General features: G+C 42.8%; 2 protein-coding genes across 2 annotated transcripts in view; both read right to left on the reverse strand.

Annotated features, from left to right (window-relative positions):
• RAMP1 (receptor activity modifying protein 1) overlaps positions 1-7,269 on the reverse strand; it is a 126,132-nt gene extending 118,863 nt beyond the window's left edge. The window contains exons 1-2 of the mRNA XM_073306752.2: positions 6,988-7,269; positions 6,508-6,667 (exon numbers count right to left, since the gene is read on the reverse strand). Coding sequence (XP_073162853.1) covers positions 6,508-6,559 — 52 coding nt within the window. The 5' untranslated portion in view covers positions 6,560-6,667; positions 6,988-7,269. The remainder of the gene's footprint in view (positions 1-6,507; positions 6,668-6,987) is intronic.
• A 13,067-nt stretch (positions 7,270-20,336) lies between these two features.
• The window catches only part of RBM44 (RNA binding motif protein 44), a 44,203-nt gene continuing 39,302 nt past the window's right edge, over positions 20,337-25,237 (reverse strand). The window contains exon 14 of the mRNA XM_073306754.1: positions 20,337-21,269. The gene's annotated coding sequence lies outside the window, so the exon portion shown is untranslated. The remainder of the gene's footprint in view (positions 21,270-25,237) is intronic.

Here is a 25,237-nt window from a genome sequence, read left to right on the forward strand (position 1 = left end):
TCAATACATAGCATAGATTTTTTTTTTTAATTGACTCACTTTGATTAAACTACTGCAAAAAAAATGATTCTTAAACTTGCACTAGGGTTTGTGCCGTTTGAGAGTTTGGCAAAAGTTTAACTCCATTTACTTCACCAACCCCTAGGTCAAATCAGACCCGACAGTATCACCACCAAATGTCTGTTTGTTGCTCTATATGAAATGAGCTAGTGATCTCAATCTAATTCCTTATGTCCACATTTTGTTAACAACCATTCACAGTTGGCAGAAGAAAGCCAAGGCTTGAATGTACCCAATTGTCATTTCACACCTAAACAGGATCTGATCAGAACGGGATGCTTCTGTTTTACAGATAAAGAGAGGACTTTAGTTTCTATCACATTCACTCTGGCACCTTTTGCCAGCGCTAAATTCATGCTTTGGAGTTGTTTTTAAAATGTAAACAAAGAATATGATGCCAAAAATCTACAATGATTAATGCTAGTCACTGAAGTGTAGAACTGACAGATGTGGACTTAGTTTTCAAAACTAGATTAGTTTTACAAAAAGTATCACAAACGAATTTCAGGAAAAACAAATATATGAAAGTCACAACTGTGTACAGATATGCAATGTAGTGGTTTTTATAAGGACATTGGGAAACAGTGTTTTAAATAAGTGCAATATACCCTAATATGTAGAGATCTTTGGGTGAAAATGTGGTCTGATAAGTTAGCAAGCACACAAAAAGACTACACTGAACCAAAGGCTAGTCAAATATCAGGAATTCATATTCGCAAATATGTCACTAGAAAATTTCACTGGTAATCAGAGAATAATCAACTTGCTGAATTCTGTTCAGACGTAGAGCTGGTCAAATATCTCATAAAGCATTAACAGAATAAACAGTTTGATGAATATCCATGAAATATATTTAATATAGTAATTGATACTATTCTACCAGCCAGAGTACCGTATCTCCTTTTTTTCAGTTAAGAATTAGAGCTGGTAAAAAATTCTTTCATCCCTCCTCCCTTTCCCTGCTGCCTCCCCCAAAATGGCTTTTTAACAAAGCGCATTTTTGCCAAAAGTTTCCATGTTAATAAAAAAAAAAAAATCAAGGTTTTGTCAAAAATGAAAACTTCAAAGCAAAAAAAGATTCAGTTTCCAGCTTTTTCTTTTTTTGATGAAACCCCCAAAATGTTCTATAATTTTTTTTCATTTTTGTCAAAAAAAAATAAGCAGGAAAAAAATCATTTCTCAACCAGCTCTATTAAGTCTATTTATCTGTCGTAAGTGACTATAAACCATTCTCATTTAAATACATAATATCCCAAGATCTGGTTTCAGATCTACAGCCAGTTGCTATGGTAAAAAGAACTTGCTACAGTTTAATAATAAATCAAAATCTGCATTTTCATAATTCCAAGATCTTCTCAAGTCTAGAATTAGAAAATCTATAATGGATTTTACTCCAGCTGAAAGTCTGAAAAGTGTCTGTCCCATTCTTAATAATTTACAAGGCTTCCAATTTCATTCCAGGTCATGGTATTTGTTAGTCATCCGCAGTCTTCAGGGCACTTACACAGAAGAGATTAACGTATCAGTATTTAACGGATATTTACTTCAACAACATTGCAGAGTTAATTGATGTCATTAAATTGCTCAAAGCCCAGCAGATTCCTGCTAGTCTATGTTAAGCAGGCTACCGCCCCATCAGTGCACAATCAAATGCAATCACCACTTTATTTAACTATACAGAACTGGGAGCTATTGATATAATCTGTAAACTGGAACAGATTACGTTCCAGAGAGGTTTTTATTTTTAAGAACTGAACCCATTTTATTTTTGTTTTTCATCTGTAAGAAGCCTATAGGAAACAAAGCAGCCCAATTTTAACTATAAGGGTAATTAACCAGTGGAACAGCTTACCTAGAGATCTGGTGGATTCTCCAGCACTTTAAGTCTTTAAATCAAGACTAGATCGCTTTCTAAAAGATATACTACAGCTCAGAGATTATCGTCTTCATGTGGAAATTACTGGTTGAGATTCTATGGCTGTGTTTTGCAGGAGGTCAGACTAGATGACCATAATGATCCCTTCTGGCTTTAGAATCTATTAATCTATGGTATTAAAAAGTTATGGGGAAAAGCGGAAATATGATCACAATTGTGGGTGTGTGTGTGTGTTATAGAAGTACCTGTTTCACATTGCCTCTGGGTGTCTGTAGATATAATACCCATGTAATAAACTGCATTTAGCACATAACCTTGGAACACTTCACCTGTGCTCTGCTCACTAATCCATCTCTATCAGGCCTGTCTAAAATTCCACATACTTGAGCAGCTTTAAGCAGCTGTCGTATATTTTTAAGTCAACCTGTCACAAAAATGTTTCCTTCTTTCCATCAGATGTAAAATTTCTCATTCCCTACCCCCATTACATTGGTCTGAGGACTCGGTGAAAGATTAAAGTTAAATACCCCAACAACCCTGAATTGCTAGAAATGTAAGTTTTATACCAATGAGAAGGGTTACATTCCTAACTCTTAGTGGTACACACAGAACTTGGTTTTACCTATGGAAGGTCCAGAGATAAATGGACTTCAAAGTCATGATATTTATATGTTCAGATGAGCCATTTTAGATCACTTTTAAAGGTTTCTAATATTTTAATTGTGACCTTTTTACAGAATACATGATGGATCACTATGGTACCAAGCACTTGTTTGGGATGCTCTGCATAACTCATTTGTGCGGAATTCAGCCACCCCAAGCTCAAGCCAATAAAACCTTTATACCACCAAGTATTCCTGTCTCACATATTTATACGTTTGTACACCACCCTTCACTCTAAAAGATCTCAGGCAACTGGCTAGTACATACAAGCAGTACCTCTGGAATGTAACAGCCAACTGGTACAGTGTACAATAGTGAGGAGAGGAGAAATGCTGGCCATTAATACAAACAAGAACCTTTTTCTTAGTAAAACAAAAAAAAAATCCTGCCTTTTTAGTATCAATGCAAAATAAGGAAGATCCTGTTTTTAAAGTGCGGCTCCATATTTAAAAGTGAGATTGCAGAAACAGCATCAGGTGGGAGTCATGTTATTGTGTCTCAATGATTTGCAAAGCACATTTGCTCAGTTTACAAGTAAAAAGGGTTTTTCCCCCCTAACTGCCAGCCCCGCAATCTCAACCTGGGATCTGAGTCAAGTTGACTTATTTCTGGCTCATTCATCATCACCAGTAATAAAGATTCTGCAGGTCGAATTTTACCCATGGTTACATTTGTGCAGCCCCATAAATGCTTACATGGAGTTGTGCAGATGTAACTGAGGGACGAATTGGGCCTGCATAACCTTTATTACTGGCAATGGTACACAGTCTGGAGAGAACACAATTCACTTTCTCATAGCTATGTTAGTTCTGCAGGAATGATAATATAAGCTTATTTTTATCACTACTGTAAACAGTTGCCTCAGGATTCAAACAGGTATCAGATCTGCTGAGTGAGAATGTGATTATTTGTAGAAAGTCCGTGTTCTGGTCACTATTGTTTTGGAAGGGCTTATATCTGAAAGACACCTGAGCAATCATCTGCATCGTGCTCAAATGTATCTGGCATGGGCAGAAGGGCTGAGTTGATCCTGCCAGGATTTGCACCTATGGTGCTGTGTGTAACCTATGTTTACACAGTTGGGAGAGCTTCCCCTCTCTAGGGCAGTGTTGCTAGAACACATAGTTTTACAAGTCAGCTACTGGTTTTCAGCTAACAGAGCTGGATCTTTTAGCTCAGGCAATAGGGGCTCATATGCTTTTGAATCCAGAGGTCCGAGGTTCCATCCCCACAGCCAAGGTGTCACATTACATATGTAGGAAAGGCATTTCAGAACCGATGCTTAAATTGCTGTACACTACCACACCCTCCATCTAACCGAGCAGAGACGAATATCGTATAAATATGTGCAACAAAGGAATCCCATAGATGAGCATAACCAACAGATAATACCTGGTAACTGAACAAGTTATTACTGTGCAATAAACAACAGCTTCAATGTAGGTAGGTTTTACATAGTGGACCTGAGGCTTTTCAATCAGTTGTCTAGATTGGCGACTTTATGGCCAGGATGATTTTATCAAAGGGCAATGTTAACTCGAGAATAATAAATGACATGTGTAGGTCCAATTCCGTGAGATGAAGTGACGTTAATTAGAGGCTCAGCACTTTGTATGATTGGGCCCAACACATGCATAGTACTGTCACTGATTTGACCAATTTAGGTTGGTTTTAGCATCTTGTCATAATATTCAATTTCAGATTTTCTAGAATATAAAACAAAGCTGCAGTCAACACATTATTGACAGTTTTTTTAACATCAGCTTTGATAAATACTGACAAGCAGATTTCTATTCTAAAAATAAAGCATCAGAACAACTGTCCTGGGTGAATGAGAATGGCTATGTATGGGCAGTAATGTTAGGTTCACTGTGCATTTTTTAATACCACAGTTTCTGAACAGGACAACTTACTATTTAGTCATGTACAATGAGGATGTCTCTACAACTAAACATGGAGAATGAGTTTTGCCTAACTTGTGCTGTCTACTATTTCCTTGTGAATAGTCACAAGCTAAAAAGTGGTAAATAGTTAATTACGCTGTACAGATAAGACAGCTCAATACATTATTTACTAGGGTTCTGAGGAGGAAAACAACAAGGAAGAACTGAAGGCAGGAAAAATGGATTTCCACATTTCCTCAAATAATCCTTAGATTTTTGTATTTCAAGTCAGTATCACAATGATTCTAATATGGCTCTTCTTTCAATATTTGGGTAATTATTATAAAGAATACCAGATAGATTATTCTTCAAAGCTTTTTGCCACAGACTTTCAGGTACTTATGGCAAAATAACAGGCTAGTTTCTACCTGTTGCATCTGTAATTCTGTTAACAAGAACATGGAGAGACACATGATGCCACATGAAAATAATTAAGCAAGAAACAGAAAGAATTACCAAACAAACTAATTTTAAAGAGACAGACTTAAAATTAACTATATGCTATAGAATCCTGGTCTTAGGGATATAAACATTTCTCAAAACAGGTCATTCCAGTTGGGCCCTCTAAATGCATACGTGTCAGAAATAGAGACATAGGGAAGACAACTGTAGAACAATATAAATATTTGAGAAATTTTTACAATGAAAATTGTAAAGCTCAATGAAATTTTTACAATGAAAAATTGTAACCATAGCCTGCTTTAGAAAGCAGACCTTCCTTCAAGTAGAAAATGACATCTAAAGCAGATTGATCCAAGTGGCATTACCAGCGGACATGCTGGGAGCCAAGTTAAACATTTAGTTTCAATTCCATGTTATTTAGAATGATTTCTAATTTTAATCTCTATTTAAATAGATACGCTGCTTTCATTACATGCTTTCAAAATACAACACAGACATTTTCGCACTTAGACTGCAGTTAAAAGTAGAGGATTGTCACTTAGTGAAGTTACAATGGATAATGTAAAATGAGAATGGCACCAAATATTAGTGTTTAGTGTTCACTAAAGTATTTTTATAGCACATTTGCGAAGGGAGAGATTTTCCTGTGGCCAGGTTTCAATGCCGTGACTCCCCACTTAATCAGGATAGAGATGGCAGGACAGTCCAGCCAAGGCTTCATTAACTGAGTAGAGAAAGCTGAGATAAGTACACATTTTTCTGAATGGTTTCCCTTCAGAAGTTAAAAAGCGAAGAGTTTTTGCAATTACCTATTGTACATAAACATACTGTGTGTGGGGGGGGGAATTGTTTAACTGGGTATTTAACAGGCAGCCATCAGCGTTTCCACTAGAGGTTACTTTGTAGTTAGGACAGTGAGTGGGCATTGGTCATAGGAATACACATGTTGAATAACCGACTACTGTTGTATCCCCACATTTTGGTTTACTAGTAAATTATGACTCAGCCCGCACAAACTCATCACACAAACCGACCCCAAAACCGCAACAGGGTTTGTTTGGTTTTGCCTCCAGTGAGCCTGTTTCACTAGCTTTACCGCTTGCTCAAACCAGCGAATTAAACAGATTAACATTAAAATCCACCGCGATAACAGCAAAACAGAGTAAAGTCAACAGAGGATAAACATTCTGCAAAGCAACCAGCTGCCCAGCAATCTGCAACGAAGGGGGCTGCAAAAGCACCGAAGGGGGCTGCAAAAGCACCGAAGTTGTTCATTAATCTCACACCCCAAGTTACAGGGAACAGAAAGCTGGCAACATACCCAATACAATGTAGCGGGCAATTAGGACGTTGGGTGCAAATTCTTTCCGTCCCATTAATTAGTTTATGTTTCCTTTATTAGGATGGATCATATTCCCGGGTGCTGAGCTCTGTCGGTGGTTCTTAGCCTCCATTCCTTGCAGCTACAGGGCCAGCGTCGAGCCAGCATAAACTCCTTTACACACACATGCCCGCCGCAGCCAGGTCCCAAAGGGCGCAGACCAAACAAAGGCATGCACTTACCTAGGACAAACCAGAGGAAACGTCTCGGGATGAAAGTCATCTCCAGAGCCATGATGCAAATTATGCCACAAATCTGACTTCGGAGGAGTCTACCCCGAGCCACGGGACCGGCGCGGGCGCCCCATCAGAAGGGAAGAGACAGCGGTGGGGAGATCCTGCCCTGCCGAGTAATTAAGAGCAAAATAACACACACACCCCGCGAACCCCCCCCGCAGCGGGCCGCAGGGGAGCAGGCCGCCCAGCTGCAGCGCCCGGGGCAGGGCGAAGCGCTGGTTTGGCTGCCCCTGGCCTCTCGGCTCTCTCGAGTCCCCGCGCAGGCTTCGCCGCGGCTGGCGAGCCGATGCCCGGCTCCGGGGCTGGGCGGTCGCCGCGCCTGCGAGCCCGGGCCGAGGCAGCCGGCAGCGGGCAGGGTCGGGCCGAGGCGCAGCCCGGGGAGCGCCGCGCGCGAAGACCACTGGGCGGATCTAAGTTTAGACCAACCTGAGCCTTTAAAAATAGCCGGACCGACGCTGGCAGCTGCGCCAGCCGTGTACAAGCCAGGCCGGCGGCTCCGTGAGCGGGCGCTCCCCGGTGCGGGCGCAAAGCAGCCGGGCCAGCCCCCCAGCGGGGCAAGGCGCGAGGGGAGGTACATGAACGCTACGGGGGAAGGGAGATCCAGCACGGGACGGGCTGGAAGGCTGCCACGGAGCGGCATTTGGAAAACGGGGTCTGTTTCATACGTGGGAGCGTGATCCCCCTTGTACAAACTTCCCCCAGCGCTGATGCCATCTCCGCAAGGGGCTGCGCGGCCGGCCAGCCAGCCTCGGGCGGGATCGGGGCACTGCAAACGCGCCCATGGGAAGCTGTGATCTCACAGCCTCTCCACGTGTTTGGGGGTTTCCGGATATATAATCATTCCCGTCAATAACTTTCGCTAATAACCATTTCACGCATCCCATTCCACTTTTTGCATCCATTATTACACAGTTCCATCCCAGCGCTACGCTTTTTTAATAAGGGTATCAAAGTTGTGGCGCACATTCACTATTGTTCCTTAGCAAGCAAATAACTCACTCGGCTTCGGCCCCCACAACTGAATTCTTACCCCTAAAACCATCTGGCCCTACGGTGTCATCCCACTTCTAAGTAGAACTCAGCCCTGTGACTCAACAGAGTCCTGCCTAAAGCCTGGTGGCTAAATCATGTCCATAACTAAATAAAAATTACCTACCCTTTGCATTTGCCTAAAAGAAAAGAGGGGACCTTGGTATGTTATGTCTATGTAGTACTGTTTGGTCGTGTAGCTTTGAGGAGCTGAAAAATTGCATAATTCGATTTCAGATCCTGTGAAGCATGTGGTATTTGGGAACATGTACATGCTGCAAATCATTTACTTTCTTGTCTTTTTCATTTTTGTGAAAAATCAATTTTAAAAAATCACAAAATGTAGCATAGCTCCTCCAGCTGTTAAAGGCTGATGGTGCATTGGAGTTTTCCACCACTGATAGACCATTTAAAATTGTAATTTAACATTTATAGTCCTCTTAAGGAAGAGCCCTTGTGGTAAATGTTTAAACAAAGACCACCTTTTTAACAAAAAGGTAGGCAACCCATTGTCACTAAATTATATTCACATATAGTGGCTTTAATATCAGATACTTTCCTTGATTCAATTGAAATGTGTCTTATCTGGCATCAAGTGAAAACTGTAACTGTACTTGAGGGTAGGTGACATAAGAACAGCCATACCGGGTCAGACCACAAGTCCATCTAGCCCAGTATCCTGTCTTCTGACCGTGGCCAATGCCAGGTGTCCCAGAGGGAATTAACAGAACAGGTAATCAAGTGATCCATCATCTGTCACCCATTCCCAGCTTCTAGTAAAACAGAGGCTAAGGACACCAGCCCTGCCTATTCTGGCTAATAGCCATTGATGGTCCTATCCTCCATGAACTTATCTAGTTCTTTTTTGAACCCTGTTATAGCCTTGGCCTTCACAACATCCTTTGACAAGGAGTTCCACAGGTTGTGTGTTATGTGAAGAAATACTTCCTTTTGTTTGTTTTAAACCTGTTGCCTATTAATCCCCTAGTTCTTGTCTTATGAGTAAATAACACTTCCTTATTTACTTTCTCCACACCAGTCATGATTTTATAGATCTCTATCATATCCACCCTTACTCACCTCTTTTCCAAGGTGAAAACTCCCAGTCTTACTAATCTCTCCTCACATGGAAGCTGTTCCATACCCCTAATCATTTTTGTTGCCCTTTTCTGAACCTTTTCCAATTCCAATCTCTCTTTTGAGATGGAGCAGCCAGGTCTGCACACAGTATTCAAGATGTGGGTGTACCATGGATTTTTAGAGCTGCAGTATATTTTCTGACTTATCTACCCCTTTCCTAAAGATTCCCAACACTGTTAGCTTTTTTGACTGCCGCTGCACATTGTCTGTTTTCTGAGAATTATCCGCAATGACCCCATCATTTTATATGTATAGTTGGGATTGTTTTCCAATGTGCATTGCTTTGCATTTATCAATTTCATCTGCCATTTTGTTGCCCTGTCACCCAATTTTGTGAGTTTTCTTTGTAACTCTTCACAGTCTGCTTTGAACTTAACTATGTTGAGTAGTTTTGTATGATCTGAAAAATTTGCCACCTCACTGTTTACCCCTTTTTCCAGATCACTGAACATCATTGGTCCCAGTACAGACCCCTAGGGTACATCATAATTTACCTTTCTCCATTCTGAAAACTAACCCTTTATTCCTACCCATTGTTTCCTATCTTTTAACCAGTTACTGGTCCATGAGAGGGCCTTCTTTCTTATCCCATGAGAGCTTACCTTGCTAAAGAGCCTTTGGTGACACTGCATATACACCCACAAAAATAGCACATTCATAGTTTCACTCATTTAGGAAAAAGAAAAGTTAGACGCTTGGAAAGATCTTCAAAGTATTTTGAGCAACAAAATCCTTTGCTTTGCTGCCATCTGTTGTAATATGAGGAAACCTGCTAGCTTGGAACCAGTAAATAAAGTCACACAACACTCAACCGTAAGGCAGTCATTTTTGAGGTTTCTGAGAGTAGTTAGTGCTCCACCTTATAGAGAAGTCCTACCACCACAGATTGTTGGGGGTCACTTATTGAATAACTATGGGGGGGGGGTCTATAATCCAGTTGAAGTCAGAATCTTTTCATTGACTGCAGCAGCCTCTGGATCAGACTCTTACACCTAGAAGGGATCCAGAACCTATACCCCACTGCAGGCCAAAGTGCTCTACCTCAACCGGACAGAACTGCTCCATCTTTGAGGCTGGGTTGCCCAACCTATGGCCCAGGCCGTACATGGCCCATGAGAGCATATCATAGGGCTTGCTGCCTGCTTTAACACAATATACTAACGGCTGACTCATTAGCATTTTGTCATCATGTTTACATCAATTTAGTTGACAGAAGTGTGTAAACAGACAATACTGTATCTAGACACCACCTCTCTAAATGCATACAAAACAAGATGGACTTAAATATAAATCAATACAGATTTAAATCTTATTAAGATATGTAGAATGCGTTTGGCCCACACAAGGTTGTGCTTAGGTTTATGTGGACCTCCTGTTTAATGTTGGGTCCCACTGCCTTAGGCTTAAGGAAGGATGGCAGCCATTAGGGACAGACGTCAAAAAAGAGCGGAGGAAAGAAGAAATATATTGGTGGCGAGTTGAAATGCTAAGGAAGGCAGGCTTCACTCATAGATAAAAAAGCCTCTTTTCTTTTCATTAGGGCAACTGCAGTTCCTTAAGTCTTTAGATAGGACTCTGATAAATTACTCCTTCAGTACTAAAACTTACCCTAGATATTGAATGGGATTATACATAAATCCTAACCTCTTGAAGTTAGTGTACTTTTGGATAAAGGACTATAAAAGATGTTACAATTGATTAAATTATTACCTTGAATCTATTACCTCCTGCAACGTTAAGTGGCTTCACTTGCATAATATACTTAAGCTCATCCTTATCTGGAAATACTTGTTTTTTTAAAATAAGGTGATTAGTGGTACACTACTAATGAGTTAACAAGGCTCAATCCACAGCAGGCTCACTAGTAATTAAAGGTATGCAAGAGTGGGGGGGGGGGAATCTTGAGCTCAGTGCCTTTCTTCAAGTACATCACAAATTACTCCTATTGACTTTTGGTGTAGCTCTGCCCTAAGAAATAACTGTGTAAAAATAGCAAACATCCGATATATCCTGTACACTTTTAGTCATACCTGCGTTTAGTATGTAACCATATGCATTTTTACTCCTATGAGCCCTGCAGATCCAACACAGCTACATAACAGAGCTGGACTATGTCCCAGAATTATCAACTAAAATCCAATTACAGGATCAAATCCTGCCCTCAGTGGGGTTGCATGGACAAGTGTAACAGTAAGGTCAGCATTTGAAGTCAATGGTGTAACAGGATTTGTCTGCAGAATTTTCATTAATAGTGTGAGCAGGAAACAACAGCTTTGAGGCATGAATTTCATATTCAGGCTTGAATTTGCAATGCTGGCTGCTATAAATAAAACACCTCAATACCAGCTATTGGCTTACCTTCAGTAGATAAGATACACTTTCAACTGAGCAGAGGTTTAAATTGGAAGTGAGGGGTTTATCTGAATTGAGAAGAGCAATACACCAATGTGATTTTTTGAAGGGAAAGATAACAGAAGCTTTCATCAAATCTGTGTGAACTACCATAATGGAATATAGTTCTAACATTTTTATAAAACAGTCAAGTTTAAACAAATGTTCTAAGTTATGCACCAGCAACTCAGAATTCTAATTATTATACAGTTTTAGACCCCTTAAATAGCTTTCTATCATTACTTTATGGGTGTCTTTATTAGCCAAGCAAGGAGCACTTAATACAACCTGCAGAGCTAATTTACAGTGGATTTTTCAGCATTGATAAACAGATTTCTTTTACTAATTAAAATACAATCTGCTCTGGCTTCTGTATGTTCCATATTAAGATGTGCATGTAAACTTAGGCCACACTATGGAGATTTCATTTTCAGGAAAGAACTTTAGATTTTTTTACATAACATTGACAACTTATTAAACATCCAGTACACTAAAGCTGTGGATGCTTAAAAAGCTATTTCCATGCCTAAATCTAAGGGGCACTGAAGAACCACAGTAATGTGTGTCTTAGTAATACCTGAAATAGAAATGGCATTCCAAAATTAAAGAAATCCTGTTTCACTGAAATATGATCTTTTTACTTATATTACCTAGAAATATCAGCTATGGAACACTTGAGCCAACTGCTGGAGAAGAACAAAACTGCAGGGAGGTGATCAATGGACCACTTAAGGCTGAGCTCAATGTATACACAGCACATAGGGTATGTCTACACTACGAAATTAGGTCGAATTTATAGAAGTCGGTTTTTTTGAAATCGGTTTTATATATTCGAGTGTGTGTGTCCCCACAGAAAATGCTCTAAGTGCATTAAGTGCATTAACTCGGCGGAGCGCTTCCACAGTACCGAGGCAAGCATCGACTTCCGGAGCGTTGCACTGTGGGTAGCTATCCCACAGTTCCCGCAGTCTCCGCTGCCCATTGGAATTCTGGGTTGATATCCCAATGCCTGATGGGGCTAAAACATTGTCGCGGGTGGTTCTGGGTACATATCGTCAGGACCCCGTTCCCACCCTCCCTCCCCCCGTGAAAGCAAGGGCAGACAATCATTTCGCGCCTTTTTTGTCTGCTGCCAGCCAAAGATGTAAAGGATAGATGGAGTGGGTCAGAACAAGAAATAGACCAGATTTGTTTTGTACTCATTTTCCTCCTCCCCTGTCTAGATCACACTGCAGTCAGTCACAGAGAAGGCGCAGCGAGGTTAATCTAGCCATGTATCAATCAGAGGCCAGGCTAACCTCCTTGTTCCAATAACAACGATAATTTTGGTGCACCATTTCTTATTGGAACCCTCTGTGCAGTCCTGCCTGAAATACTCCTTGATGTACAGGCACACCCTTTGTTGATTTTAGCTCCCTGAAGCCAACCCTGTAAGCCGTGTCGTCAGTCGCCCCTCCCTCCGTCAGAGCAATGGCAGACAATCGTTCCGCGCCTTTTTTCTGTGCGGACGCCATACCAAGGCAAGCATGGAGGCCGCTGAGCTCATTTTGGCAATTAGGAGCACATCAACCACCACACGCATTATCCAGCAGTATATGCAGCACCAGAACATGGCAACGCGATACCGGGCGAGGAGGCGACGTCAGCGCGGTCCCGTGAGTGATCAGGACATGGACACAGATTTCTCTGAAAGCATGGGCCCTGCCAATGCATGCATCATGGTGCTAATGGGGCAGGTTCATGCTGTGGAACGCCGATTCTGGGCTCGGGAAACAAGCACAGACTGGTGGGACCGCATAGTGTTGCAGGTCTGGGACGATTCCCAGTGGCTGCGAAACTTTCGCATGCGTAAGGGCACTTTCATGGAACTTTGTGACTTGCTTTCCCCTGCCCTGAAGCGCATGAATACCAGGATGAGAGCAGCCCTCACAGTTGAGAAGCGAGTGGCGATAGCCCTGTGGAAGCTTGCAACACCAGACAGCTACCGGTCAGTTGGGAATCAATTTGGAGTGGGCAAATCTACTGTGGGGGCTGCTGTGATGCAAGTAGCTCACGCAATCAAAGATCTGCTGATATCAAGGGTAGTGACCCTGGGAAATGTGCAGGTCATAGTGGATGGCTTTGCTGCAATGGGATTCCCTAACTGTGGTGGGGCTATAGACGGAACCCATATCCCTATCTTGGCACCAGAGCACCAAGCCGGCGAGTACATAAACCGCAAGGGGTACTTTTCGATAGTGCTGCAAGCTCTGGTGGATCACAAGGGACGTTTCACCAACATCAACGTGGGATGGCCGGGAAAGGTGCATGACGCTCGCATCTTCAGGAACTCTGGTCTGTTTCAAAAGCTGCAGGAAGGGACTTTCTTCCCAGACCAGAAAATAACTGTTGGGGATGTTGAAATGCCTATATGTATCCTTGGGGACCCAGCCTACCCCTTAATGCCATGGCTCATGAAGCCGTACACAGGCAGCCTGGACAGTAGTCAGGAGCTGTTCAACTACAGGCTGAGCAAGTGCAGAATGGTGGTAGAATGTGCATTTGGACGTTTAAAGGGTCGCTGGCGCTGTTTACTGACTCGCTTAGACCTCAGCGAAACCAATATTCCCACTGTTATTACTGCTTGCTGTGTGCTCCACAATATCTGTGAGAGTAAGGGGGAGACGTTTATGGCGGGGTGGGAGGTTGAGGCAAATCACCTAGCTGCTGGTTACGCGCAGCCAGACACCAGGGCGGTTAGAAGAGCTCAGGAGGGCGCGGTACGCATCAGAGAAGCTTTGAAAACCAGTTTCATGACTGGCCAGGCTACAGTGTGAAAGTTCTGTTTGTTTCTCCTTGATGAAACCCCCCGCCCCTTGGTTCACTCTACTTCCCTGTAAGCTAACCACCCTCCCCTCCTCCCTTCAATCACCGCTTGCAGAGGCAATAAAGTAATTGCTGCTTCACAGTCATGCATTCGTTATTCATTCATCACACAAATAGGGAGATGACTACCAAGGTATCCCAGGAGGGGTGGTGGAGGAGGGAAGGAAAATGCCACACAGCACTTTAAGCACAGCACTTTAAAAGTTTACAACTTTAAAATTTATTGAATGACAGCCTTCTTTTTTTTGGGCAATCCTCTGTGGTGGAGTGGCTGGTTGGCCGGAGGCCCCCCCACCGCGTTCTTGGGCATCTGAGTGTGGAGGCTATGGAACTTGGGGAGGAGGGCGGTTGGTTACAGAGGGGCAGCAGTGGCAGTCTGTGCTCCACCTGCCTTTGCTGCAGCTCAACCATACACTGGAGCATTCTGGTTTGGTCCTGCAGCAGCCTCAGCATTGAATCCTGCCTCCTCTCATCACGCTGCCGCCACATTTGAGCTTCAGCCCTGTCTTCAGCCCGCCACTTACTCTCTTCAGCCCGCCACCTCTCCTCCCGGTCATTTTGTGCTTTCCTGCACTCTGACATTATTTGCCTCCATGCATTCATCTTTGCTCTGTCAGTGTGGGAGGACAGCATGAGCTCGGAGAACATTTCATCGCGAGTGCGTTTTTTTTTCTTTCTAAGCTTCACTAGCCTCTGGGAAGGAGAAGATCCTGTGATCATTGAAACACATGCAGCTGGTGGAGAAAAAAAAAGGGACAGCGGTATTTAAAAAGACATTTGATAAAACAGTCGCTACACTCTTTCAGGGTAAACCTTGCTGTTAACATTACATACATAGCACATGTGCTTTCGTTACAAGGTCGCATTTTGCCTCCTCCCACCGCGTGACTACCCCCTCAACCTTCCCCCCTCCCTGTGGCTAACAGCGGGGAACATTTCTGTTCAGCCACAGGCAAACAGCCCAGCAGGAATGGGCTATACTGAGTGTCCCTGAAGAAAGGCACCCTATTTCAACCAGGTGACCATGAATTATATCTCACTCTCCTGAGGATAACACAGAGAGAGAAAGAACGGATTTTGGTTGAATGCCAGCAAACATACACTGCAATGCTTTGTTCTACAGTGATTCCCGAGTATGTGTTACTGGCCTGGAGTGATAAAGTGTCCTACCATGAAGGACGAAATAAGGCTGCCCTCCCCAGAAACCTTTTGCAAAGGCTTTAGGACTACATCTAGGAGAACCGCAAATGCCAGGGCAAAGTAATCCTTTCACATGCTTGCTTTTAAACCATGTATAGCATTTTAAAAGGTACACTCACCAGAGGTCCCTTCTCCGCCTGCTGGGTCCAGGAGGCAGCCTTGGGTGGGTTCGGGGGGTACTGGCTCCAGGTCTAGGGTGAGAAACAGTTCCTGGTTGTCGGGAAAACCGGTTTCTCCGCTTGCTTGCTGTGAGCTATCTACAACCTCCTCCTCATCATCATCTTCTTCGTCCCCAAAACCTGCTTCCGTATTGCCTCCATCTCCATTGAAGGAGTCAAACAACACGGCTGGGGTAGTGGTGGCTGAACCCCCTAAAATGGCATGCAGCTCATCAGAGAAGCGGCATGTTTGGGGCTCTGACCCAGAGCGGCTGTTCGCCTCTCTGGTTTTCTGGTAGGCTTGCCTCAGCTCCTTCAGTTTCACGCGGCACTGCTTCGGGTCCCTGTTATGGCCTCTGTCCTTCATGCCCTGGGAGATTTTCACAAAGGTTTTGGCATTTCGAAAACTGGAACGGAGTTCTGATAGCACGGATTCCTCTCCCCATACAGCGATCAGAGCTCATACCTCCCGTTCGGTCCATGCTGGAGCTCTTTTGCGATTCTGGGACTCCATCATGGTCACCTGTGCTGATGAGCTCTGCATGGTCACCTGCAGCTTGCCACGCTGGCCAAACAGGAAATGAGATTCAAAAGTTCGCGGTTCTTTTCCTGTCTACCTGGCCAGTGCATCTGAGTTGAGAGTGCTGTCCAGAGCGGTCAGAATGGAGCACTCTGGGATAGCTCCCGGAGGCCAATACCATCGAATTGTGTCCACAGTACCCCAAATTCGAGCTGGGAACGTCGATTTAAGCGCTAATCCACTTGTCAAGGGTGGAGTAAGGAAATCGATTTTAAGAGCCCTTTAAGTCGAAATAAAGGGCTTCACTGTGTGGACGGGTGCAGGTTTAAATCGATTTAACGTTGCTAAATTCGACCTAAAGTCCTAGTGTAGACCAGGGCATAGAAAGGAAGTGATTAGAGCAGGAGTGGGCAAACTTTTTGGCCTGAGGGCCAAATCTGGGAGGGGAAATTGCATGCAGGGCTGGGGCAGGGGGTTGGGGTGCAGGAGGGAGTGTGGGAGGGGGTGAGGTGTGCAGAAAGGGGCTTAGGCAAGGGGTTGGAGTAGAGGAGGGGTGCAGGGTATACAAGGGGGCTCAGGGAAGGGGGTTGGGGTACAGGAGGGGATGCAGAGTGCGGGAAGAGGCTCGGGACAGGGGTGCAGGGAGGAGGATCAGGGCAGGGGGTTGGGGTGCAGACGGGGCCTCTGGGCAGGGGGTTGGAGTGTGGGGTGCAGGAGGGGCTTGGGGTGCCGGCTCTAGCCTGGCACCGCTTTCCTGGAGCAGCTCCAAGGTGGCAGCGGTGCCCACGCAGGCTCCCTGCCTGCCCTGGTCCCGCACCACTCCCAGAAGCAGCTGGCACCATGTCCCGGCTGCCCTCTCCTGTGGGTACCTCCCCCCACAGCTTCTATTGGCCAGGAATGGGGAACCACAGCCAATGGGAGCTGCGGGGGGAGGTACCCACAGGCGAGGGCAGCACGCAGAGCCCTCTGCCCCTCCCTCCCCCAGGAGCCACAGGGACCTGGTGCCAGCCGCTTCTGGGAGCAGTCTGGGGCCCGCACACCACAAGGGTGGCAATCCCACAGGCTGGATCCAAAGCCCTGACGGGTTGGATCCGGTCCACGAGCCATAGTTTGCTCACCCCTGGATTAGAGCATTAGCCTAGAACTTGGGAGACTGGAGTTCAACGCCCTGCACTGCCATAGATGTCCTGTGTGGCCTTGATCAAATTGCTTAGTCTTTCTGTGCTTTAGTTCCTGCATCTGTAAAATGGGGATAAATAGTATTTCCCTACCTTATAAGTGAGGATAAATATATTAAAAATTGTGAGATGTTCTGGGAGCCAATATAAGGACTTTAGTATAAAAACTATATAAACAAATTAAATGAAGAATTGTTTATTTGTTTTGGGAATAAGAAATTATATGATCTTTACAATGTATTATTTTGCATCTCACTGCAGTCCATATATTGTGTATGGATCAAATTATCCACCACCACCATGTGCACTCCCATAGAAATTCATGAAGTTGCACCAGGTGTGAGAACAACATTTTACTCTGAACTATAGTAAAGTTTGATTTAGAAAAATCTTAAGTGACAATCATCAATTCATCATTAAAAGGCTAGTTTTAAAAAACCCCAAATAGGTAGTTTCTGTAAGAAACAATAAATAAAGGCTTGACGGTATACCACTGAAACCGATGGAAATTTTGCCATTGACTTCAATGGGAGCTGGAACAAGCTCATGATAACAAGCAAAGAGTAAAGGTTTCGAACATTCAGAGACCACCAGATCTACAGTGAAATGAGACAAAAAAATTATTACCACTTGGTAACTGAAATACTGAAAGAGAACAAGAATTGGTACTTGTATCTTTACATCGTTATACTTATGAAAAAAAGCAGGGCAATAGCCACAATTTAGGCATAAAATCAAACTATTTTTGAATATTTGAACTTAACAAGGCTGCAGTGCAAAATTAAAACCAAAATGTCCCCAAATACATCTATAAAACAGTTTTCAAAATTGCACTTGAGTGTAAAGAGGCCTGTGAATCATCCAAATTAGTATCTGGGTTTGGTGTGAAGAGAATTTGATGTTGGTGAAAGGTGCCAGATGGACAACACTCAGCAGTAACAGACTCAACAAACTTGTACACACTGCACAAGCAATGTGCCTCAACCATGACCTGGTGGGACTATCTCCATGGGTAAGAGAATACTGTAGTTCTATTTCCATAGCATTTGTAATCAATAGCAACCAAGGAGAGACTATCAATTGCAAGCAGGCTTTTGGATGTGGACACTTGGAAATGAAGTAAGATGGTCATTTGTGGACCACTGAAAATGGTTATCAGATTGTAACAACTTTTGTTCACTACTGACCTTGGTGGAGTCAAAAAAGAAAGGTGGTGAAGAGTTCCATTCCATTACCCAAGTGTGACAAAGCCACTCGGTACTGAGGATGAGAAAGCCCATAAGCAAGAATTATTCAAGAGTTAACAGGAAACATACTAATTTTATTTTTTTTAAAGGCTGAAAAGAATATCGAGTCCCAAAGTAAAACTTGAAAAGGAAACTAGCTGCAAAGTACACACTTGAGGCCTGATTTCCACCTTCCTTCTGCCCTTATGTAACAAGCAGAAATCTGGGTACTCTTACCAAAGGGGTGTGTTTATTATTTTGCATGTTCAAGTCCGTAAGCTACCTAGTAGACACCATTTTAGATCATATGAGGGAGATTTTGTGATTGCTATTCATACTCTTATACAATTCCCCTTATTTATATCTAGTGGTAGGAGTGTAAATCTGTTGGCTTGTTTGTTTTAGTGGTTTGGGGGGAGGGGGGAAGGGTTGTTTGTTTTTTTGTGGTGTTAGTCTTGGTAGCTCCTTATTTCTTCCTGGTCAGGGAGAGGTAAGATAAAAAATTGTTTTACCTGATTAACAAAAACAAAAAAGAAAACCTCACCACCAAAAAACCCAATACCCCTATTGGAGGGAACCTAGCACAGAAATTGGAGGAATTAGAACAGTTATAATCACTGATCTGGGAATCTGTATTTATATATTTAGACTTTGTATACATACACTTCAGTACACAGACATTTAGAACACGTTATCCTAGTTCTATTGAAACCATTCTGCTAATACTCTTTTGTCCAGTTTTGGAAACTACATAAACAAAGATAAGTCGCTAGGAGGTCTACATTTATTTTTTAAATACTCTGAATATTCCTTTTTCCTTGCTTACCGTTTATTTTATAATTTCATCTTTCTTCAATCAAATGGGAACTGCAAGCATTATGGCAAAATTTCAATCCATTTAAAAATCCCTGTAGCTTCACTGAGTACATTTTTGTAGTCTGCTAAAATGCCGTTTGTGACTCTCCACACTAATGTGATATAGCATTTCATGTAAAGCCGGCCATAACATGGAAATATCTTGTGTTTTTGAAAAAAATTCAAAATGTCAAAGCACAATTTTTCATGGGAAGGGAAATTCTGTTTTAGTAGAAACAAAGTGGATTTTTTAAAGCTTCCTGCTGGGAATACTCTTGTCAATTTCACTTCCAGCCCTGCTGCCAGACTGGCCTGGGTCTTCAGCCTTCTCCCTATACCCCCACAGCTATGGTAAGGCAGAGAGCCTGTGTGCTCAGCCTCCCCACCTCTCCCCGGCAACAGGAGCTACACATGGGGATCTCAAACTTTTGTACTGGTGACCCCTTTCACATAGCAAGCCTCTGAGTGCGACCCCCCTTTATAAATTAAAAACACTTTTTAATTTGACACCATTATAAATGCTGGAGACAAAGAAGGGTTTGGGGTGGAGGCTGACAGGTCGCGACCCTCCATGTAATAATCTCTCAACCCCCTGAGGGGTCCCAACCCCCAGTTTGAGAACCCCTGAGATAGACAGTCCTGCTGCTCAGCCTCCTGGCTAACAACCCTCTCCTCCTCCCCAGCTTCCAATGCAGGAAGATAGCCAAGCATGTGCCTAACTCTGGGACTACTCACATGCTTAACATTAGGCATGTGCTGAAGTACCTTGCTGAATCAGGGTCTAAGTTCACCTATTTTTGTTTACAAATGCTTAACTATTCTACTGTTAAATAGTGAAATAGAGCTGGTCAGAAACTTTTAGTCACACTTCCTCCCTCGTGCCCCCCCCCCCAAATGACACTTTCATTGAAATCATAACATTTTGAAAAATGTTGATTTTTACAAACATTTTTGTCAAATTGTTTTATTAAAACACAAACAGGAGGAACTCTGATCTAGACAAGATCATGTTTCAATTAGTTCTAAGTAACAGATGCCTTTGATTTTAAAAATAAAATGAAAATAGTTTTCAACTATTACATTATATACTAACACTTCTGACATGTTATGAAATAATATAAAATATATAAATGAAAAGATCCATAAAATAAAATTTGAAACAAATTTCACAATACTGAAACAGAAATTTTTTGGAAATTCTATTTTGTGTGAAATTCTAAAATGCTGAAATTTTCCCTGAAATGGAAATTCTGAGTTTTAACAACTTTATAATGAACTGCCATGTTCTTTATGCAGCACTTCAAAAACTGGAAGTTGGCCTGACACGTTTATACTGTGCTACGTTTACAATACAAAAACCTCAGTGTAATTTTTCTATTGCACTACATCTTTAATCTATGAAAAATTTAAAACAACCTTAAAATTAAGAAATAAGGATCAAAGGCAACATTTGAAAACAATTTTTAAAGTCTAAATACAAGTTTGTGAAACCAAAGTCTACAACTGATATTTATATCACGTTCTCCTGCAAAACAAACACTGGTAACTTGCTGAATGGAAGACCCTGTGATGTAACATTTGTTTCACACTACAGTGTTACATATAATATGCTGCAAAATATGTTTAGATGTTACATCAGCTTCCAGGACTGACTTTAAGATACTCAAAAGGTATTTCCTCAGTGGATGTTCATCCACAGGAAACTTGAAAGCATACACTGGAATATCTATAAACAAACTTTAACAAGAGCAAACTTTTCTTAAAGTTATTTTTAACCTTTTTCTCATTAACATGCTCTAATAGGATTACAGTTTTTACACAGATGTTAACTTTTTCCCATTGGAAACTAATGACTTGGTTGCTTCAGAGCCTCAGAAGCAGAAGGCTGTTTTCATTTTATCCAGCTCCCTCACAGTGAAAGTCAAAATCTTGCTACAGATTTTTGACTACCTGTCACGAGTGGAACAAAAAATTACAAAGGAAAGTTTGTAAAAAAATCTATTTTGAGAATGCTCATCCACTTGAACACAACATATTTCAGAGCTTTCAAATACTATAAATGTTTCATAAATAAAACTAATATTTAAAAAACAAGCACTTTCCCACACTGGTTCTCTTGGTCTTTTCTGCATCCATGCTTGCAATGCTGTGAAAATAATAGTTTAAGAATTAGACATTCTGTAGAAACATTAGGACATTTATCATCTTTAATTTTATTTAGATTTAAAGTAATAAAAGACACCTATCCATGACTCTAGGCACCCTAACAACACAATAAATAAAATCCCAGAAGCTTTAAAGTAACTATTTCAAGAGGAATTCAACCAGCCAAACACTGATTGAGTTCTTTCCAGCCCTGTATTGCAATAGGAAGCATACTATTAGCCCTCTCCAAAAACCCTATCAAACAGATTTCTAAATATGTTAAGCATTGCTTTCTTTATCTACATGCAATCAACTTAAAGCACAGTTCTCATAATTCAAATAACTTCCTGAAAGCAAAGATCAGGATGAGCAAATTGCCAATACTCTGGCCATGCTCCCTTTGCTGCTACTTACGGCCAGATGAGTTATTCCAAAGCTGCAAAACATGTATACTTAACTGCCTATTATATACAGTGGACCCAAACAGAAAATACAGTCTCAGATCTCCCTCAGCATCTGCTCTTCTAGCCCTTGAGCCATTTAGTGTGGGTAGAAGCGTGGGAGATGCTGCCAACAGAAAGGAAATAAGAAATTTTCCGTTCTGCAGCCCTGCATCTCCCACAATTCTTGGTGTCTGGGAAGTAGCGAGCAGTGAACAGATGTAGGGAGAGTTAAGGATAAGGTCAGAGGAATAGAAAAATAGTATCCATTCCTATTTACGTTTCCTCAAAGTGCAAAATCATTTCCGGGATACTGCTTTAAGTACCTTCCTGCCACAGGATGCCAAGGCTGAGGACAGGAAGTCCACTTCGTAGTGTTTGATAAAGGTAGTAGCATTTGATCAGGTAGCCACCTTACAAATTTCCAGTATGAATGCACTAGTTCTTTCTTCCCATGAGGGATCACTTGTAGTGTACCATGACCCCTGCTGGAGCCAGACTATCCGATGCTTTGTGCACTTCCATTCTGCAATACATAGTCTAATACTCTAGTGAGAGAGAAGTTGGATGCTCTGAGTTCTTGGCATTTCATGCAGAAAGATACAAGTAGGACACCCCATTCTCTTCATAGACCCTGTACGTTTGATGTGGATTTTCAGGGCCTAACATCTAAGATGTGCCAAATTTCCTTGATGGGATGCTGCTACCTTGGTCAAAATGAAGGGAGAATCACCCCTTGGGAGACAGCCCCGGAGCACCCACAGAATCAGCACCTATGGTACAGAGAGAGGAGTATGCTTTCAAATTTGATGCTCTTCTAAAAGAAAAGTGTCCTGATAACTCTAGAGGAAAGGCCCAAGGATACTAGCTCTTCACTTTCAATAGCCAGGCTGTTAGATGCAACCAGTTTGGGTCCAGATGAAGAAGACGACCTCGTGAGAGGATGCTGTATCTCTTTGGGAGCTGCAGTGGCGATCCTAATTTCAGTGCTATTAGGTCTCCTCAGACAAGGAGAAGTATCAGTATCACTGTCACCTGCTCCAGTTCTATTTTTTGGATCAACTTCCAACATTAAGGGTGGAAACTCAGAGGAGACTTTGCTACTATCTGTGCGATAGAGCATCTGTTCCCACGTTGATCTCCTTGGTGAAGTATCTTGGTCTCTTGGTGTTCATGTGGTTTGCAAACAGGTCACATGAGTGCAGGCTGAATGATTCAATGATCAACTCAATGGCTTCCTGATTCAGGCATGATTTAGAGTTGTTCACCTTGTGCCTGCTGAGCCACTCCACCCCTTCTGGTTCAGGTCTCCCTTTGTGTGAACTGCCCTGATGGCGAAGAATTTTCTGCCCACTTCAGGATTTCCATTGCTTTGGTGTGTAACTCTGGGATTCTTTTTCCTCCTTGGTTGTTCATACATGTGACTGTGATCACGTTGTTTGACTATCTAAGGATGTGGTTCCCCTCTAAACTGGGATGTAATCTTCACAGCATAAGCATGACTGCTCTTAGTTCTAGAATGTCTATGTTGAGTCCTTTCTTCCAGGTGCCTTTAGCTGTTTATTCCCCAGCCCTTCAGGCTGGGATCAGTTGTGAGGAACAGGAAAGCAGCATGCTCTTACGGACGCTACCCTGGGGTCACCCCCATTTCAAGGAGTCTATCACCTGCACCAGAACCTTTATTTGATCCTTCATGCATTCCAGGCAGTGGTCCCATACTTTCAGGATGAAGGCCTGAAAGTGCCTGATGTGTGACTGTACCGATGGAGTGATCCATATGCACAAAACTAGGAGGTCTAACTGTTGAAAGCTAAGTGTTATGGTAGGGTTCTTGCCGCTCTCAAACAATACAAGACGGTCCTGAATCTTCTGGAACCCTTTTCAGACATGGGTATCCTTGCTATCAAGGTGTCTTTGTCCACTCTCAAGTGGGATATTTTGGTGGACAGAATTCAGGAGCTTTTTTCGATATTGACAGTAAAGCTGGGTGTGAGCAGGAGGTTTAAAGTCAAGGACATGGCTCTTTGTCCTGTTGTCAGGTATGGAGCTGTGATTAAGATATTGTCCAGCAAGGGGTACATGTGGTCCCCTGTGACAAGCCTGGCTATGATTGCAAAACCAGGATCTTTGTGAAGACCTAGGGGGCCCAAGACAGGCCAAATAAGAGCATCAGATGATAATGCTCCCTACCACCATATGCAAACTGTAGGAACCTGCAACAGCATGGTCTGATCAACATGTGGAGGTATGCACTCACCAGATCCCCTGAAGTCAGAAGGTACCCCTGGAACAGGGATGACATTGTAGAGGTTAGGGTCTCCATCTGGAACATCTCTGTCTGAAGGCCAGTCTGCACTCTTTCTTAAACGCATGGTGTGGCATTGGGAGGGACTGTTCCGATTTTGCAGCACTGTCCGCCACTACTTTGTCTAGCTTCTCTCCAAAAAGCAGGACTCCCAGAAATCTGGAGAACAGCACCAATTTAGAGTGGCTATACACCTTCCAGGGACAGAACCATAGGTAGTACCTGGTCACTGAGTTGGAGGTCCTCACTTTGGCTGAGAATCTCATCAGAGCCATTGATGGGCCAGCAACGCTGCTGCTCAGGAAACTTTCTTCAGAACAGAGTCGAAGTCAGGGGGATCTCCGCCTTGAACTCTGAGATCTTCCAGCCAGGAGAAAGCTGCTCTCACAAAGCCAGCAGCCTCTAAGGGATGCCCGGTTGGAGGCTGAGGAGGCCTCAGTCTTTGAAAGTGGCCTCTATTTTTCTAACTGTGGAATACTAAGAATAGAATCACAGAACTGGGAGAGACCTTGAGAGGTCATCTAGTCCAGTCCCCTGCACTAAAGGCAGGACTAAGTATTATCTAGAATTCCCCTTCTGAGGGAATAATCATATCTTTTGCCAGAAACCCTAAAGGATCGTCAACTTTCTGTATCTCAGTAAGCTGGACCTTTGATTGCTGGATCCTTTAGAATCTAAGATCATTTTTGTTAGTATGTTTGCCCTTGCTTGACTTGTCTCATTCATCCCTGATTACTTTCCTGAAGGAGGAATGTAGGGGAATCATGCCTCAAGGGAGCATTTCAAGAAGAGAAATTTGCTTTTAGGCTTACTCACAGGGTTCTGTTTGGGTTGAATCTGAACAGTGGATACAACCTTTTTGCACATGGCCTTGAATTTCTCAGAGGGAACAAACTTTTGCTGAGTCTTTTCCTAGTCTTGATCAGAGTCAGAGTCCAACAATTCACTATCATCTGTGGAAGAGGGGGAAGAGGAATCAGAGGGCTTCTATTTCCCAGATCTCTTATGCCTTTTTCTTTCCTTTTTGGTTTGCTTTTTTCACTTTTTTAGCTCTGTTAGCATATGAGCTCTGCTGCACTTTGGTGAGGCCTTTTGCAGCTAGTCATGCTGAGGACCTGAAGTCCTCTGACAAGATTTCTTTTTGAGTCCTTGCCTGATGGGTCCCATTACCCCAGAGTGGGGAGGAAAAATGCTTCCAGAGCCCTGCTGGCCAAATGGGAGAGG

Source organism: Lepidochelys kempii, chromosome 11 (genome assembly GCF_965140285.1).
Source record: "Lepidochelys kempii isolate rLepKem1 chromosome 11, rLepKem1.hap1, whole genome shotgun sequence".
Lineage (NCBI taxonomy): Eukaryota > Metazoa > Chordata > Testudines > Cheloniidae > Lepidochelys > Lepidochelys kempii.